The sequence below is a fragment of the Stenella coeruleoalba genome (assembly GCF_951394435.1).
Source record: "Stenella coeruleoalba genome assembly, chromosome: 12".
Classification (NCBI taxonomy): Eukaryota; Metazoa; Chordata; class Mammalia; order Artiodactyla; family Delphinidae; genus Stenella; species Stenella coeruleoalba.
Window position 1 is genome coordinate 84738522 of NC_137158.1, and position 16101 is coordinate 84754622.

A 16101-nucleotide genomic window follows, 5' to 3' on the forward strand; every position below is an offset into this window, starting at 1 on the left:
AGTCTGTATGTGTCTCTAGGTCTGAAGTGGGTCTCTTGTAGACAGCAAATATATGGGTCTTGTTTTTGTATACATTCAGCCAATCTGTGTCTTTTCGTGGGAGCATATAGTCCATTTACATTTAAGGTAATTATCGATATGTATGTTCCTATTCCCATTTTCTTAATTGTTTTGGGTTCATTATTGTAGGTGTTTTCCTTCTCTTGTGCTTCTTGCCTGGAGAAGTTCCTGTAGCAGTTGTTGTAAAGCTGGTTTTGTGCTGCTAAACTCTCTCAGCTTTTGCTTGTCTGTAAAGGTTTTAATTTCTCCATCAAATCTGAATGAGATCCTTGCTGGGTAGAGTAATCTTGGTTGTAGGGTTTTCTCCTTCATCACTTTAAATATGTCCTGCCAGTCCCTTCTGTCTTGCAGAGTTTCTGCTGAAAGATCAGCTGTTAACCTTATGGGGATTCCCTTGTGTGTTACTTGTTGTTTTTCCCTTGCTGCTTTTAATATATTTTCTTTGTATTTAATTTTTGGCAATTTGATTAATATGTGTCTTGGCGTGTTTCTCCTTGGATTTATCCTGTATGGGACTCTCTGTTCTTCCTGGACTTGATTAACTATTTCCTTTCCCACATTAGGGAAGTCTTCAACTATAATCTCTTCAAATATATTCTCAGTCCCTTTCTTTTTCTCTTCTTCTTCTGGAACCCCTATCATTCGAATGTTGGTGCGTTTAATGTTGTCCCAGAGGTCTCTGAGACTGTCCTCAGTTCTTTTCATTCTTTTTTCTTTATTCTGCTCTGCAGTAGTTATTTCCACTATTTTATCTTCCAGGTCACATCCATTCTTCTGCCTCAGTTATTCTGCTATTGATCCCATCTAGAGTATTTTTAATTTCAATTATTGTGTTGTTCATCGTTGTTTGTTTCATCTTTAGTTCTTCTAGGTCCTTGATAAATGTTTCTTGCATTTTGTCCATTCTATTTCCAAGATTTTGGATCATCTTTACTAACATTATTCTGAATCCTTTTTCAGGTAGACTGCCTATTTCCTCTTCATTTGTTAGGTCTGGTGGGTTTTTATCTTGCTCCTTCATCTGCTGTGTGTTTTTCTGTCCTCTCATTTTGCTTATCTTACTGTGTTTGGGGTCTCCTTTCTGCAGGCTGCAGGCTCGTAGTTCCCGTTGTTTTTGGTGTCTCTCCCCAGTGGCTAAGATTGGTTCAGTGGGTTGTGTAGGCTTCCTGGTGGAGGGGACTAGGGCCTGTGTTCTGGTGGATGAGGCTGGATCTTGTCTTTTTTGTGGGCAGGTCCACGTCTGGTGGTGTGTTTTGGGGTGTCTGTGGACTTATTATGATTTTAGGCAGCCTCTCTGCTAATGGGTGGGGTTGTGTTCCTGTCTTGCTAGTTGTTTGGCATGGGGTGTCCAGCACTGTAGCTTGATGGTCGTTGAGTGAAGCTGGGTGCTGGTGCTGAGATGGAGATCTCTGGGAGATTTTCGCCATTTGATATTATGTGGAGCTGGGAGGTCTCTTGTGGACCAGTGTGCTGACGTTGGCTCTCACACCTCAGAGGCACTGCACTGACTCCTGGCTGCAGCACCAAGAGCCTTTCATCCACACGGCTCAGAATAAAAGGGAGAAAAAGTAGAAAGAAAGAATTAGTAGAAAAAGAATGAAAGAAAGAAAGAAAGAAAGGAGGGAGGGAGGGAGGGAGGAAGGAAGAAAGGAGGGAAGGAAGGAAAAAAGAAAGAAAGAAGATAAAGTAAAATAAAATAAAGTAAGATAAAATATAATAAAGTTATTAAAATAAAAAATAATTATTAAGAAAAAATAAAGAAAAAAAAAAAACCAAAACCAAACCAAAACAACAACAAAAAAACGGACGGATAGAACCCTAGGACAAGAGGAAGCAAAGCTATACAGCATAAATCTTGCTCTCAAAGTCCACCTCCTCGGTTTGGGATGATTTGTTGTGTATTCAGGTATTCCACAGACATCAAGTTGATTGTGGAGCTTTAATCCGCTGCTCCTGAGGCTGCTGGGAGGGATTTCCCTTTCTCTTCTTTGTTCTCACAGCTCCCAGGGGCTCAGCTTTGGATTTGGCCCCGCCTCTGCATGTAGGTCGCCGGAGGGCGTCTGTTCTTCGCTCAGACAGGACGGGGTTAAAGGAGCCGCTGATTCGGGGGCTCTGGCTCACTCAGGCGCGGGGGAGGGAGGGGCACGGAGTGCGGGGCGGGCCTGCGGCGGCAGAGGCCGGCGTGACGTTGCAGGAGCCTGAGGCGCGTTGCGCGTTCTTCCGGGGGAGCTGTCCCTGGATCCCGGGACCCTGGCAGTGGCGGGCTGCAGAGGCTCCCCGGAAGGGGGGTGTGGATAGTGACCTGTGCTCGCACACAGGCTTCTTGGTGGCGGCAGCAGCAGCCTTAGCTTCTCATGCCCGTCTCTGGGGTCCACGCTTTTAGTCGCGGCTCGCGCCCATCTCTGGAGCTCCTTTAAGCAGCTCTGAATCCCCTCTCCTCAGCAAAGAGGGAAGAAAAAGTCTCTTGCCTCTTCGGCAGCTCCAGACTTTTCCCCGGACTCCCTCCCGGCCAGCCGTGGCGCACTAACCCCCTGCAGGCTGTGTTCACGCCGCCAACCCCCGTCCTCTGCCGATGCTCCGACCGAAGCCCGAGCCTCAACTCCCAGACCCGCCCGCCCCGGCGGGTGAGCAGACAAGCCTCTCCGGCTGGTGAGTGCCGGTCGGCCGTGATCCTCTGTGCGGGAATCTCTCCGCTTTGCCCTCCACACCCCTGTTGCTGTGCTCTCCTCCGCGGCTCCGAAGCTTTCCCCCTCCGCCACCCGCAGTCTCCGCCCGTGAAGGGGCTTCCTAGTGTTTGGAAACCTTTCCTCCCTCACAGCTCTCTCCCACTGGTGCAGGTCCCGTCCCTATCCTTTTGTCTCTGTTTATTTTTTCTTTTGCCCTACCCAGGTACGTGGGGGGTTTCTTGCTTTTTGGGAGGTCTGAGGTCTTCTGCTTCTGCCAGCTTTCAGTAGGTGTTCTGTATGAGTTGTTCCACGTGTAGATGTATTTCTGGTGTATCTGTGGGGAGGAAGGTGATCTCCGCGTCTTACTCTTCCGCCATCTTCCCGGAAGCTCCCTCAGTTTCTAATATTAGTCTTTATGTGTGCTTCAGATAAAATGTATTTGTCATTATATAATATATAATATTTGTTATATTAGATATATTTCATATATACTTTGTTAAAATTATTTTCCACACAGATATTAAAAATTAATATGGCATCAAATAAAATATTAAGATAGTAGGTAAATTATTTGCTCTCTTGTCTATTTAAGAATTAACAAAATAATTGTTTTTATTAAACTAATGGATGACTAATATTTACCTTTTTTTTTACAAACAGGTAAAGATAATAATGTTTAGACTATATATAAGGAACCGTACAGCCGACTATCATTTTCTAATGATAGTCATTCACTAATCACTTTGAATTTTGTAACATAAGGAATTAGCTCATATGTAAATAATGCAGATTTAAAAGTTGTAGTCAATGTGAATAACTCAATATGAAATGTTTATTCTTTCATAAAACTCATAATTTGGCAGGTGAAAGATTCTCATATAGTCTCTTCTAATGTTTCTTTCTCATAAATTCATGTTACCAAATGTATGCTATGCACACACAGTAGACCACCATTTTTCTTCTTAAACTCTCTCATTTATCATCACTTAATTTTATATCACATTTTTATGGTTTTATGGTTAATACTTATAACATGAGAACATATCCTAACATTTTATTTATATAAAAAGATTTGAAGGACATATTTTAAATTTATTTCTGGAGTATTCTATAAAGTATATCAGACCTGAGATTAGAATTTGCAATTATTAAGAATCTTAGAAGTTTTAACACTCTGAACTTAGTTGCTTCTATTAAAATGTTTTCCTTAAAAGTTCAGGCTTTTCTTCTTTATAAAGTGATATTTTAAAGTGACATTTTCTAGGAATGCTTTGTAAAGTAGCTTGAAATAAAGTAAATCCTTAACAGTTATTATAAAATAATTTTCTTCTACAAATGTTTGTATTAGTGAGATTTCGGTTGTTCATTATTAAGATAATTTGGTTTGTCTTCCAGAACATTTTATACAAAATGAAACATAAAAGCCAAAGTTTTTTCACTGTGCATTTTCTAATGTGTTTTAATACCTGATTCCTATTTTTTTTTTTCTTTAAAGGTGAGAGGCCCTCCACCTGCAGGAGCATTTAAAGAAAGACCAACGAAGCCCACAGCGTTTCGAAAATTTTATGAACGAGGGGACTTCCCAATTGCCCTTGAACATGATTCGAAAGGAAACAAAATAGCGTGGAAGGTAAGTCAGGGCACAGCTGGGAGAACCAGCTGTGCTCCCTGTGGAAGTGACATTTCCCAATGTCAAACAAACTTGGCTGATAAGTAAATAAGCTGGAGTGATTTCTCAGTGAATGGAAGATGGTAGGTAAGCTCTGAGAGAAAGCCCCCCTGTGTCAGCTGTCCACCTTGACTAACAATTAAATTATAGCCTGCAAAAAAGAAAATGACAGAGTTGCTTTGCCTTAGAGAATTGTGTGCTGACCAATTCATCTCTATTTTTATGAGAACCTGGCATCCCAGCCTGTTTCAGGCAGTCCATCAAATTATGGAACTGGTGGCTGGATACAAAGAACAACAGCCATTTATCTCCCCAAAATTTCACCTTCCTGCAGGACACTTCCAAATGGAAGCTTTAATTACCTGAATGGATAGGTCAAGATTGTCTGCTCCCTGGAAATGCAGTGTGGAATACAAAAGAGGGCCGGTTCTCTCTGCTGCCCTCTCCTCTCTGTCTGCAGTACGTGTCAGCCAGCACAGTGGCTGTCATACGTGCCCTGTTAGAGGCTGACCTCCGCTGCTGAGACCATTACAGCACCGACATTTTTCTGACAAAAGGTTAATTGGTTTCAAAATAAATGTATTGCCTAATGACTCCATTTTAATGTGGCTGTTTCCTTCTAAAAGCCTCATTGATGTTATTTGTAAAAACTTGCCAGTCTCTTAACTGAAGAAGGCTTTTACATTTAATTTGGAAAATGAATGCTGATCTCTAACCAGCTTCTGCTATTTAATTATTTTTTGTTATCAAGGACTTTGCTTTGGGTGATATTTATCAGCTAAAAGGGCTTCTCTGCCTAAAGAAAGAAAAGCAGTTGCACATGTGTGAGCATCGCATCAGGTTAAGGAACATAAAAGGCTTTGCCAGATATTTTAAATTTAGCAACTGATCCATGTAATAAAAAAGTCCCACAGTAGTATCTGAAGGGTGAACGTCAGGATTGTTTATAATTAGTAACAAATAAATTTATGTTTAAAAATAAAAATGATCAAAGTGTAGAATTCATCAAAGTAAATAGCTCAGAAATTCATTAAAATTAACCTTTTCCTTCTTTTATGGAAAACCTGAAAGAATTGTTTGCATTATTTCTAGTATGTCTTTAAATGTTTTCATATAATTATCAAACATTTTGAAATCTTGAGCAGTCACATGATATCCATTTATTGAACTTAGAATTATTAAAAATTGTTTGGCAAGAGAAATCTGAAGATACCCTTGTTATTAAGTTTTGTCATAATTTTTTTAGGCGAATGAAGGACATTATTATCCTGGTTTTAATCATCTCTCTTAAAATTTGCATTTGTTTTGTGAAAATGTGCATAATGAGAAAAAATTTATAGCAAGTATAACTAATTTACATATTTTATTCTTAAAAACTTTAATTTGGGGTTTTGTTTGTATTTGATTAGTTAGGTGGATTTTGTGTTTGTTTGTCTATGTACCAATTCATTCACGATCACATAGTGCAGGTTCTTAAGAAGTTGATTCCTTTTGAGTAAATAATATGCCATATTTCTTTATAAAAAGTGAGTCGATTTTTGGTGTTTTAAGTAATTTAGCACATAAAAATTCTATCAATAAAAAGAATTCATAGTTTTTTGACCTGTTTGAATAATCGTATGAGTAACTTTTAGAAATGTCAAGAGACTAGAAAAAATTCATCTTGAAAATAATAAAAATATAGATGAATCATTTTGCTTTATCTGTGATAATCCAACAGTCAGATGGGATATAAATTGATTTTCTTTTTTATAACTATATTAATTCTTTTAAGCTACTATTGACTACTGTACTGATTCAGCAAGCTAAAAAGTCAGAATAAAGAGGAAGCAATTTATATGCTGCCACTGGTAGGATAGTAGCATACATTTAAAGAAACATCTTATCCTATAACCGGTAGACTTCTACCTTTTAAAGCTTTAACAACCGGATTTCAATTGTACTACTGTAATGTTGAAGATAAAACATTAAAATTATTAAGCACAGGCTTGTGAGCAGTCTCTCAATATATTCATATTTATTCCTTGGCACATGTACTATGGGGAAAGTCCGGTACTTGGTAAGACCAGAGACCTTCTTTTAGGATGCCATTTCTAAGGAAGGGACCTTGAATGTTGAAGGAAGCAGGGCTCTGCATGCACCCCACAAAAACAAACTAACTGAACATCCCCAGACCCTGAACTGTACTTCGCCGTGTGTGGACAGAGCCCTGGTCAAGCAAACTTCTCATCTCATGTCATAGCTCGCCCCTTGCTGAAGGCTACTGAGTAGCTCTGATTCCCAGGAAAATACCTGTCCTCTCTCCACACTCCCTGTGACACCCCTGGGGCTCCAAGGGCGGTGGTGAGTACCTGAAATGGTGTGTATAATTAAGTGGCAAGGAGATCCATTTCCTTTATCAGAATTTCAAGAGGCCTGAAAGGCAGTGACTTTAGGGCAGAAGTCACTGCCCTAAACCCTGATGAAGACTTCCCCAGCATCTCAGGCTCATTCCGGTCTGTAAAGTTGCTGAGAGAGGATCCCTGCCCAAGACCTCAAATTCCCCCTCTTTTTGTTCTGGATTAGCTGACCTGATCATCACCATATTAGAAATCACCATATATTCTTGAAATAACAAAGGCACTCTACAGTAATACTTAATAAATGACTTACTAAAGTCAGAACATAGAAGTAAAAGTCAGAGACAGGCAAATGTCTTCGCAGGGTTAGGTTTCTCAACCCACATCCTGAGCTACCATCATAGTTTAGGGCACATGAAGTGTGCCCTATTTGTTCCACATGTCAAAACAACAGGGCAAACCAAATGCCACAATCCGTGCAGTTTAGTATATTCCTTGCGGTATCACTAAAGATCTGAGCACTGTTTAATGCAGCTTTCTGCAGTGGTGGAAATGTTCTGCATCTGTACTGTCTAATACATTACAAGTAGCCATATGTGGCCGTTAAGCACTTGAAATGTCCCCAGAGAGACTGAGGAACTAAATTTTAAATTTTAATTAATTTTAATTTAAATAGCCACTGGTTACCATATTAGACAGTGCTGCTCTACATTAAGATAATGACAGTCAAGTAGAGAACAAATGTATGGATACCAAGGGTGAAAGGGGTGGGGTGGGAGGAATTGGGAGACTGGGATTGACACATATACATTATTGATACTATGTATAAAATGGGAACATACTGTATAGCTCAGGGAACTCTACCTAACACACTGTGGTAACCTAAATGGGAGGGAAGTCCAGAAGTGAGGGGATAGCTGTATGTGTATGGCTGATTCATTTTGTCGTGCAGTGGAGGCTAATACAGCATTGTAAAGCAACCATACTCCAATAAAAATTAATTTAAAAAAAAGTTAAATGCCCAGGATTCAGAGCTGGTTTCCTGTCTTATGATGGACTCCTCATTGTGTTTGTGGATTTTATGAAGGCTCTTTACTGCCTACTTTTTTTATTGCCATATCTCTAGATATTCTCCAAAGTAAATATGCAATCTCTAAATATTCAGGATGTAGTAAAATAAAGCATTTAGCTCAAGAAAAAGATAATGACAGTCAAAAATAAATGCCTGAACCTGCTAGCCAGATAGGAGACTATAGCTATGTAAGAATTTTTATTAAAATAAAAAAATAAGACTGATTTGTGCACCTTTGTCATGGCTGGGCTTATACATTCCTTGGTTAACATGAAAGAAGTTTTGCAAAATATTTGTAGTGAAATTTTCTATATACTTATCAGTGGCAAGTTAATGATTATGAAAGATAATAGATTTAATCTAGATTATGAAATGTACCAGGCAAGCTCTGCATACTTTTTTATTTTTAAATATGCATTTTCTAAATATAGCTGAAGAATTCTTGATTGTGAATGGTTGAATCCATTACAAAGCATACTAATTGCTCTAAACATTTAATCCACTTACTTTTCTGCATTTTTCTTGACTCTACTAACTTTCAGGAAACATGGCTTTGTTCTGTTGCTGATATGTTCAATATCCAGAGTACAAGCAACAGAAGTTGATCAAGAGCCAACCCTTCTGAATAAGTTACAAAGCAGATAATCAGCATGAACAATGGACATTTAAAAATTGTGTTTCCACACCTTAAATTTCCATTATTCAGTCTCCTGTAATTTTGTGATATGAGTCATACCCCTTTATAAGCATAGTGTGTGTGGGGGTGAGGCTCTACCTAGAGGACACTCTGGAGACAGAAGAAATGTCATACAAACTTGCAGAGCTTTCGGCACACTGTCTCAACTTCTTCTACGTAAAGGAGGGCTCTCTGGCCTTACATTTAGGTCTTTAATCCATTTTGAGTTTATTTTTGTGTATGGGTTAGGGAGTGTTCTAATTTCATTCTTTTATATGTAGCTGTCCAGTTTTCCCAGCACCATTTATTGAAGACACTGTCTTTGCTCCATTGTATATTCTAGCCTCCTTTGTCATAGAGTAGGTGGCCATAGGTGCGTGGGTTTATCTCTGGGCTTTCTATCCTGTTCCATTGATCTATATTTCTGTTTTTGTGCCAGTACCATACTGTCTTGATTACTATAGCTTTGTAGTTTAGTCTGAAGTCAGGGAGCCCGATTCCTTCCGCTCCATTTCTGTTTCTCAAGACTGCTTTTGATATTTGGGGTCTTTGTGTCTCCATACAAATTGTAAAATTTTTTATTCTAGTTCTGTGAAAAATGCCATTGATAATTTGATAGGGATTGAATTGACTCTGTAGATTGCTTTGGGTAGTCTAGTCATTTTCACAATATTGATTCTTCCAATCCAAGAATATGGTGTATCTCTCCATCTGTTTGTGTCGTCTTTGATTTCTTTCATCAGTATCTTATAGTTTTCTGTGGTAGGTTTATTCCTAGATATTTTATTCTTTTTGTTGCAGTGGTACATGGGATTGTTTCCTTAATTTCTCCTTCTGATCTTTTGTTGTTAGTGTATAGGAATGCAAGTGATCTCTGTGTATTAGTTTTGTATCCTGTGACTTTACTAAATTCATTGATGAGCCCTAGTAGTTTTCTGGTGGCATCTTTAGGATTCTCTATGTATAGTATCATGTCATCTGCAAACAGTGATGGTTTTACTTCTTCTTTGCCAATTTGTATTCCTTTTATATCTTTTTCTCCTCTGATTGCCATGGCTAGGACTTCCAAAATTATGGATTAAAGACCTAAATGTAAGGCCGGACACTGTAAAACTCTTAGAGGAAAATCTAGGCAGAACACTCTTTGACATAAATTGCAGCAAGATCTTTTTTGGCCCGCCTCCAAGAGTAATGAGAATAAGAATAAAAATAAACAAATGAGACCTAAAGAAACTTAAAAGCTTTTGCACAGCAAAGGATACCATAAGCAAGACGAAAAGACAACCCTCGGAATGGGAGAAAATATTTGCAAATGAATCAACAGACAAAGGATTAATCTCCAAAATATACAAACAGTTCATGCCGCTCAATATCAAAAGACAAACAACCCAATCAAGAGATGGGTGGAAGACCTAACTAGACATTTCTCCAAAGAAGACATACAGATGGCCAACAAACACATGAAAAGATGCTCAACATCACTAATTATTACAGAAATGCAAATCAAAACTACAATGAGATATCACCTCACACCAGTCAGAACAGCCATCATCAAAAAATATACAAACAATAAATGCTAGAGAAGGTGTGGAGAAAAGGGAACCCTCTTGCACTGTTGGTGGCAATGTAGATTGATACAGCCACTATGGAGAACAGTAAGGACATTCCTTAAAAAAGTAAAAATAGAAATACCGTATGACCCAGCAATACCACTCCTGGGCATATACCCAGAGAAAACCATAATTCAAAAAGACACATGCACCCCAATGTTCATAGCAGCACTATTTACAATAACCAGGTCATGGAAGCAGCGTAAATGTCCATCAACAGATGAATGGATAAAGAAGAGGTGGTACATATATACAGTGGAATATTTCTCAGCCATAAAAAAGAATGAAATTGGGTCATTTGTAGAGACATGGATGGACCTGGAGACTGTCATACAGAGTGAAGTAAGTCAGAAAGAGAAAAACAAATATCGTATATTAACGCATATATATGGAATCTGAAAAAATTGGTGTAGACGATCTTGTCTGCAGGGCAGAGGTGGAGACACAGACGTAGAGAACAGACATGTGGGTACCTGGGGGCGAGGGAGGGTGGGATGAACTGGGAGATTGGGATTGACATATATACACTATTGATACTATGTATAAAGTAGATAACTGGTGAGAGCCTGCTGTATAGCACAGGGAACTCTACTCAGTGCTCTGTGGTGACCTAGATGAGAGGGAAATTCGAAAAGGAGGAGATATATATGTATGTGTAGCTGATTCACTTTGCTCTACAGTATAAACTGGCACGATATTTTAAAGCAACTATACTCCAATAAAAAATAATAATAATAAAAAAGGAGGGTTGAAGCAAGGCATACGTGTAGAATGTGGTCCTTTGGTGGAAGGGAGCTGTAAATTGCACCAAAGTCAAGCATTAAAGCACGAGTCATAGGAGAATATAAAAGTATGTGGGCGTTTACACCGCTTTTCTGGGAACTATCCTCTCGCTTTTGCCACTAGACATTCTCCACCCATCAGTTTAGACAACCTTCAGGTCTCCTGAGGAGTCGTCTTCTCCCTCTTCCCCCTCCTCATCTTCTCCTTCCTTCTCCTCCCCCTCCTCCCTCTACTTTCCCTTCTCCTTCCCTTCTTCCTTCTCCCCTTGCCCCTCTCCTCTCCACCCTCACTATTTTCCTTCTCCTCTCCTTCCTCCTCTTCCTCCCCTTTTCCTTTCTCCTTCCTCCTTCCTCCCCCTCTTCCTCCTCCTTATACTCTTTTTGTTTGTTACTTCCCAGAATCCACATTTCCTCCCTTCATTTCTCCAGGAGAAGGAGCCAGGAGTCCATTCTAGTTCCCTATTTTGGGCAGGAATCTGAAATAACTTCAAGTAGTCACTCAAAAGAACTTGAAATACTACTTGTTACTTACACACTTAATGAGGAGCAAACTATGAATCATCGGTGCACTATGAAATTCACTGTTTTATTGTAAATTCTAATTCCAAGACATCGTTTTAAAATTGTGCGAGAATACTATTTTATAGTATTCAATGTAGACCTTGGGAGAAAGATTTGTAGAAAAATAGATTGGATTTTAAAAAATTACTATATGGTGTTATAAACCATTCAGTTATTCTGATGAGCTAAGATGAAAACAGCTACAACTACACTAAGGTGTCTCTGAATTTCTTTACTTTATAGACATTTTGTTGCAGCAGATATTAGTAGAAATTACCTTTCTCCATCTGTCCTTGATACCATGCTACGTGATAGAATGTGACATGCACTGGCATGCACTGAGAGTCTTGTTTTCCACTAAATTTCTTATGAACATGCTTAAGGATGTTCTAGACATTAGAAAGGTTTGAATAAGAAATAGATATTAACTGTCTAGCCAAATCAAGATATAATGAAAATCCTATGACAAATGTGACTAAAATCACAAACTTTTGAATTGTCTCAAAAAGGGAAAAGCTCAAAATGGACTTGTACTTTGCCTCAAACTCCCCTCTCTCAGCACCTTATAACCCCTCATATGGCAATGTTGTGGTGACATTTTTTTAACCAACAAGTAATATGTGTATTCATTTATATATTTTATCCCACTTTAATACTAAAAGATTTTAAATTGTTTTAGAAAGAACTATAAAATACAGAAATTTAGCATATAATAGGAAAGATGAGAGAAAATGAAAACCAGATAGGGTCTACAATGGAGCCAATAGCAAGGCTAATGAAAATGACATATCCTGAAGACTTCAAAGGCAGGGACTCTGTATTCCTAGTTTGTTCACTCCTTTATCCCAGTGCTATGCCTGAAAGAGTATCTGGCACAGAGGTGGTGCCCAGTGATGTGTACTGAATGAATGTAAAACATCCTGCAACTGGTTTTACTTCTCTAGACACTGTTTCGCGACCATGCGTCTCACTCTCTAGTCCTTACTCTCATCTGTGATGACCATGTACTGAATGATTGGTGTGGCTCTTTTTAATTGGGAGGTCTAAGAAAGTTTGTTTCACAATTACTAAAGTATCTATATTTTGAGATGTTCACGAAATACTTCAAAGAACATTGATTAGAAATTAGCCATAGAGGCCAAGTCTTCTGGTAGCAAATTAAGAAGATCAGCACCAGCAAGTTAATTTCAATGCACAGTCCAGAGTTATATGCAATAGTTTCTGTAGGTTGAACTTTTACCTTGAAAAGGCTTAGGTTATATGTAATGCTTTGCCAATGATTACTGATTTCTTAAATTTCTTAAATTCCAAAATGACAAGTTTGTTTTTCTTTCTAAATGACTAAAAATGTATGTCCAGTCTGGACATCCAAGTAAAGAAATGCTGTGCCTAAGTTAATTAAATGCCTAAATTTGTTTTAAAAATTTCTGCTGATGGTGGCTGGACTATACCTTCAATTCTGTATTGACCCCCTAGTTGCTAAAACTCATGTGTGACTCTATTCAGAATTTTTTCTCCAGTATGTTCTCTCTTTTTTTTCAGTTCTTAGAGGCATTGGTATTCATGAACTATAAAAAGCTCTGTCAGTGTGACTGTTTTCATTGACATAACTGATAATTTCCTACCAGGAAAAACATTTATTGAATATAATTATTATTGAAATGTGCACTAATTTTCTTACAATTAAGATCAGCCCCAAACCACGATAGCTCATTATCTGTAAATACTACTGCATTTTAAAGTAAGTCACACTGTGATATGATACCTAATCCATTAACCCTCAGTATATTGTTCTCAAAACTCTCTAATTTTGATTAATAATTTAGTCCTCTGGTGCCTTCAATTTCTTAATGTTTCAGTTTCTTAAGGATTCAAAGAATTAATGCCGTATCTATTACCCCGTTAGGCAAAATCGATATTGATCTTTAAAATCTTATAGGCAAATTCCTTTGAGTTGAATAATTTGTTGCACATGAAGAAGAATGAATGTATTCATGGAATTGTCCTGGGCTTCTATTTCTTTTGATAACTGTCAAAGTTTGAGTTTGGATAACAGGCCTTAGTAGAATTTGTAAGGCAAATTTTACAAGAGAAGTGACAATTTACCTGATTTTTCTACAAGAGAGCTGCCACATTTCCACTATTAATTCCTCTGTGATTAATTAATAGACAGAGCTTATTCTAGAAGTCTTGAAAAAAATAATCTCCTGGCAATTACTGTGCTGTTCTATGTTTTTTTGAGGAGGGGACTGCATGAACAATTAACGCCATTCTTTTATTTGATGTGAATTGCTATGTCTTAGAAGTGTACAGCATGAAAATACAACCATGTATCAGAAATAACTTTAATTTAAATTGGTTAGATGACCTCTGAAAGCTAGATGAAAGATTTTCTGCTGAATGGGCTGGTGCTCCCTGCTGCCTATATAATTTATGTGAGAAATTAGTGTGAATGGTTCACTTTTATGGAGCAGTGCTGCTTGTAGCAAGCCTGCAGAAACAATTTTCCCCCAAGCCTCCATCTGTTCTTCAAACTAGGGCATATGCCATCTCATCGAGCTTGAAAGTCAACTGATTTATAACTCCTGGAAAGTGCCTAGATTGAAAAGAAAGGTCGGCCGCTGCTATGTGACAGTGATTTGGTAGGCATCGGCTAAAGACAGTTCACATCCCAAGAGAAACAAGCAGTGCTGTAAGTTTCATCTCAGTGGACTGACATCTAGAAGAAAAACAAATCACTCCTGCTTTTCAAGTTACACAACCCCCTGCTGCTGAAAAGTAGGCATGGTCTTTGCAGTGCAAGGGTGCCACAGCTAAGATACCCTATCACTGTCCCGTGAAGAAGTGGGATTGTTGCCACCCTCCCAGTGATACATGTTGCCATCTCAGAAATATCAACACTCCGATCTTTAAATGAAAAGTGTGTGTTGCTGCTTTTCAGAAAGTCTGGTTTGGGGACACAAGTTGGACTTTGACTTTTTTTGTATCTGCCCGGAGGGCGAAATTCCATATCTGTTCCAATTAGTAATTTAATGAATGGTTCCCTCTCTGTCTTATCACTTGTCACATAGCCCATCTCTTTACTGAATCACTTTTGAAATCAAAAGTTCTTTGACAGATGACAAGTGGAATCAGATTGAGGTCATGAGAGTAAAAAAAAAATCAATGTTTGTTTGATGTTTTTATTTAGAGTGGTCAGTGTCTCTTTATATTTGAGGCTTCTAGATACTTAGTAAATTTTCAACCCCCTGAATTTATATTAAAGTTTCTCCTTTTCTTAAAGGTAAAATCTAAATAAGGTATTAATGAATAATCATATCAATTTTAATACATATTTGAGGCAAAAATTTCAGGAAATTATATTTTACCTTTATCAAAAGAAGGTTATCCTGGGGCTTCCCTGGTGGCGCAGTGGTTGAGAGTCCGCCTGTCGATGCAGGGGACGTGGGTTCGTGCCCCGGTCTGGGAAGATCCCACATGCTGCGGAGCGGCTGGGCCCGTGAGCCATGGCCTCTGAGCCTGCGCGTCTGGAGCCTGTGCTACGCAACGGGAGAGGCCACAACAAAGAGAGGCCCGTGTACGTACCGCAAAAACAAAACGAACAAAAAAAAGGTTATGCTGGCTTTGAAAGTTATATGCAAAAATTAATTCTGGTAGAATAATCAGCTAAACTCATGTAAAAAATACAAATTTTTATCCTTATTATTGCTTATAAAGTTTTATTCTCAATATGAAATATATACATTTTATTTTATAAAATCAAAAATATTGAAAAGTACAAGGAATAAATAATCATCTTTCCACCATTCACTGCATGCAACTGTTAACATTTTTCAAAGTATTTCTGTCGTATCTTTCTTCTTCCCAGTTGTGATCATAGTATATATAATAGTTTGTAAAAAAATATTTGTCATTGTATGGTATATGAAAATTGTATGCACTAATTCTTAGATTTTCTGACTTTTTTATAGTTCAAAATAATAGATGATTATTTTAGAAAATTTTGAAAATGAATAAAATGTATACATAAGATAACATTCATCTGAAGATAACCACTTTCAGTATATTGTTTTAGTTCAGTCTGTCTTCTGCATGTGTGTTTTTAGCTTTGTTAAAACTGTTTCATATGATGATTTGTTTGTGTGTGTGTGTGTGTGTGTGTGTGTGTTTTAACATCTTTATTAGAGTATAATTGCTTTACAATGGTGTGTTAGTTTCTGCTTTATAACAAAGTGAATCAGTTATACATATACATATGTTCCAATATCTTTTCCCTCTTGCGTCTCCCTACTTCCCACCCTCCCTATCCCACCCTTCTAGGTGGTCACAAAGCACCAAGCTGATCTCCCTGTGCTATGCGGCTGCTTCCCACTAGCTAGCTATTTTACATTTGGTAGTGCATATATGTCCATGCCACTCTCTCACTTTGTCACAGCTTACCCTTCCCCCTCCCCATATCCTCAAGTCCATTCTCTAGTAGATCTGTGTCTTTATTCCTGTCTTGCCCCTAGGTTCTTCATGACCATTTTTTTTCTTTCTTAGATTCCGTATATATGTGTTAGCATACGGTATTTGTTTTTCTCTTTCTGACTTACTTCACTCTGTATGACAGACTCTAGGTCCATCCACCTCACTACAGATAGCTCAATTTCATTTCTTTTTATGG

General features: G+C 38.2%; 1 protein-coding gene across 3 annotated transcripts in view; it reads left to right on the forward strand.

Annotated features, from left to right (window-relative positions):
• Positions 1–16101, forward strand: part of PACRG (parkin coregulated) — a 515568-nt gene that overhangs the window by 72198 nt on the left and 427269 nt on the right. For all 3 annotated transcript variants that reach the window (XM_079939453.1, XM_079939455.1, XM_079939454.1), the window contains exon 2: positions 4222–4356. In XM_079939453.1, coding sequence (XP_079795579.1) covers positions 4222–4356 — 135 coding nt within the window. The remainder of the gene's footprint in view (positions 1–4221; positions 4357–16101) is intronic.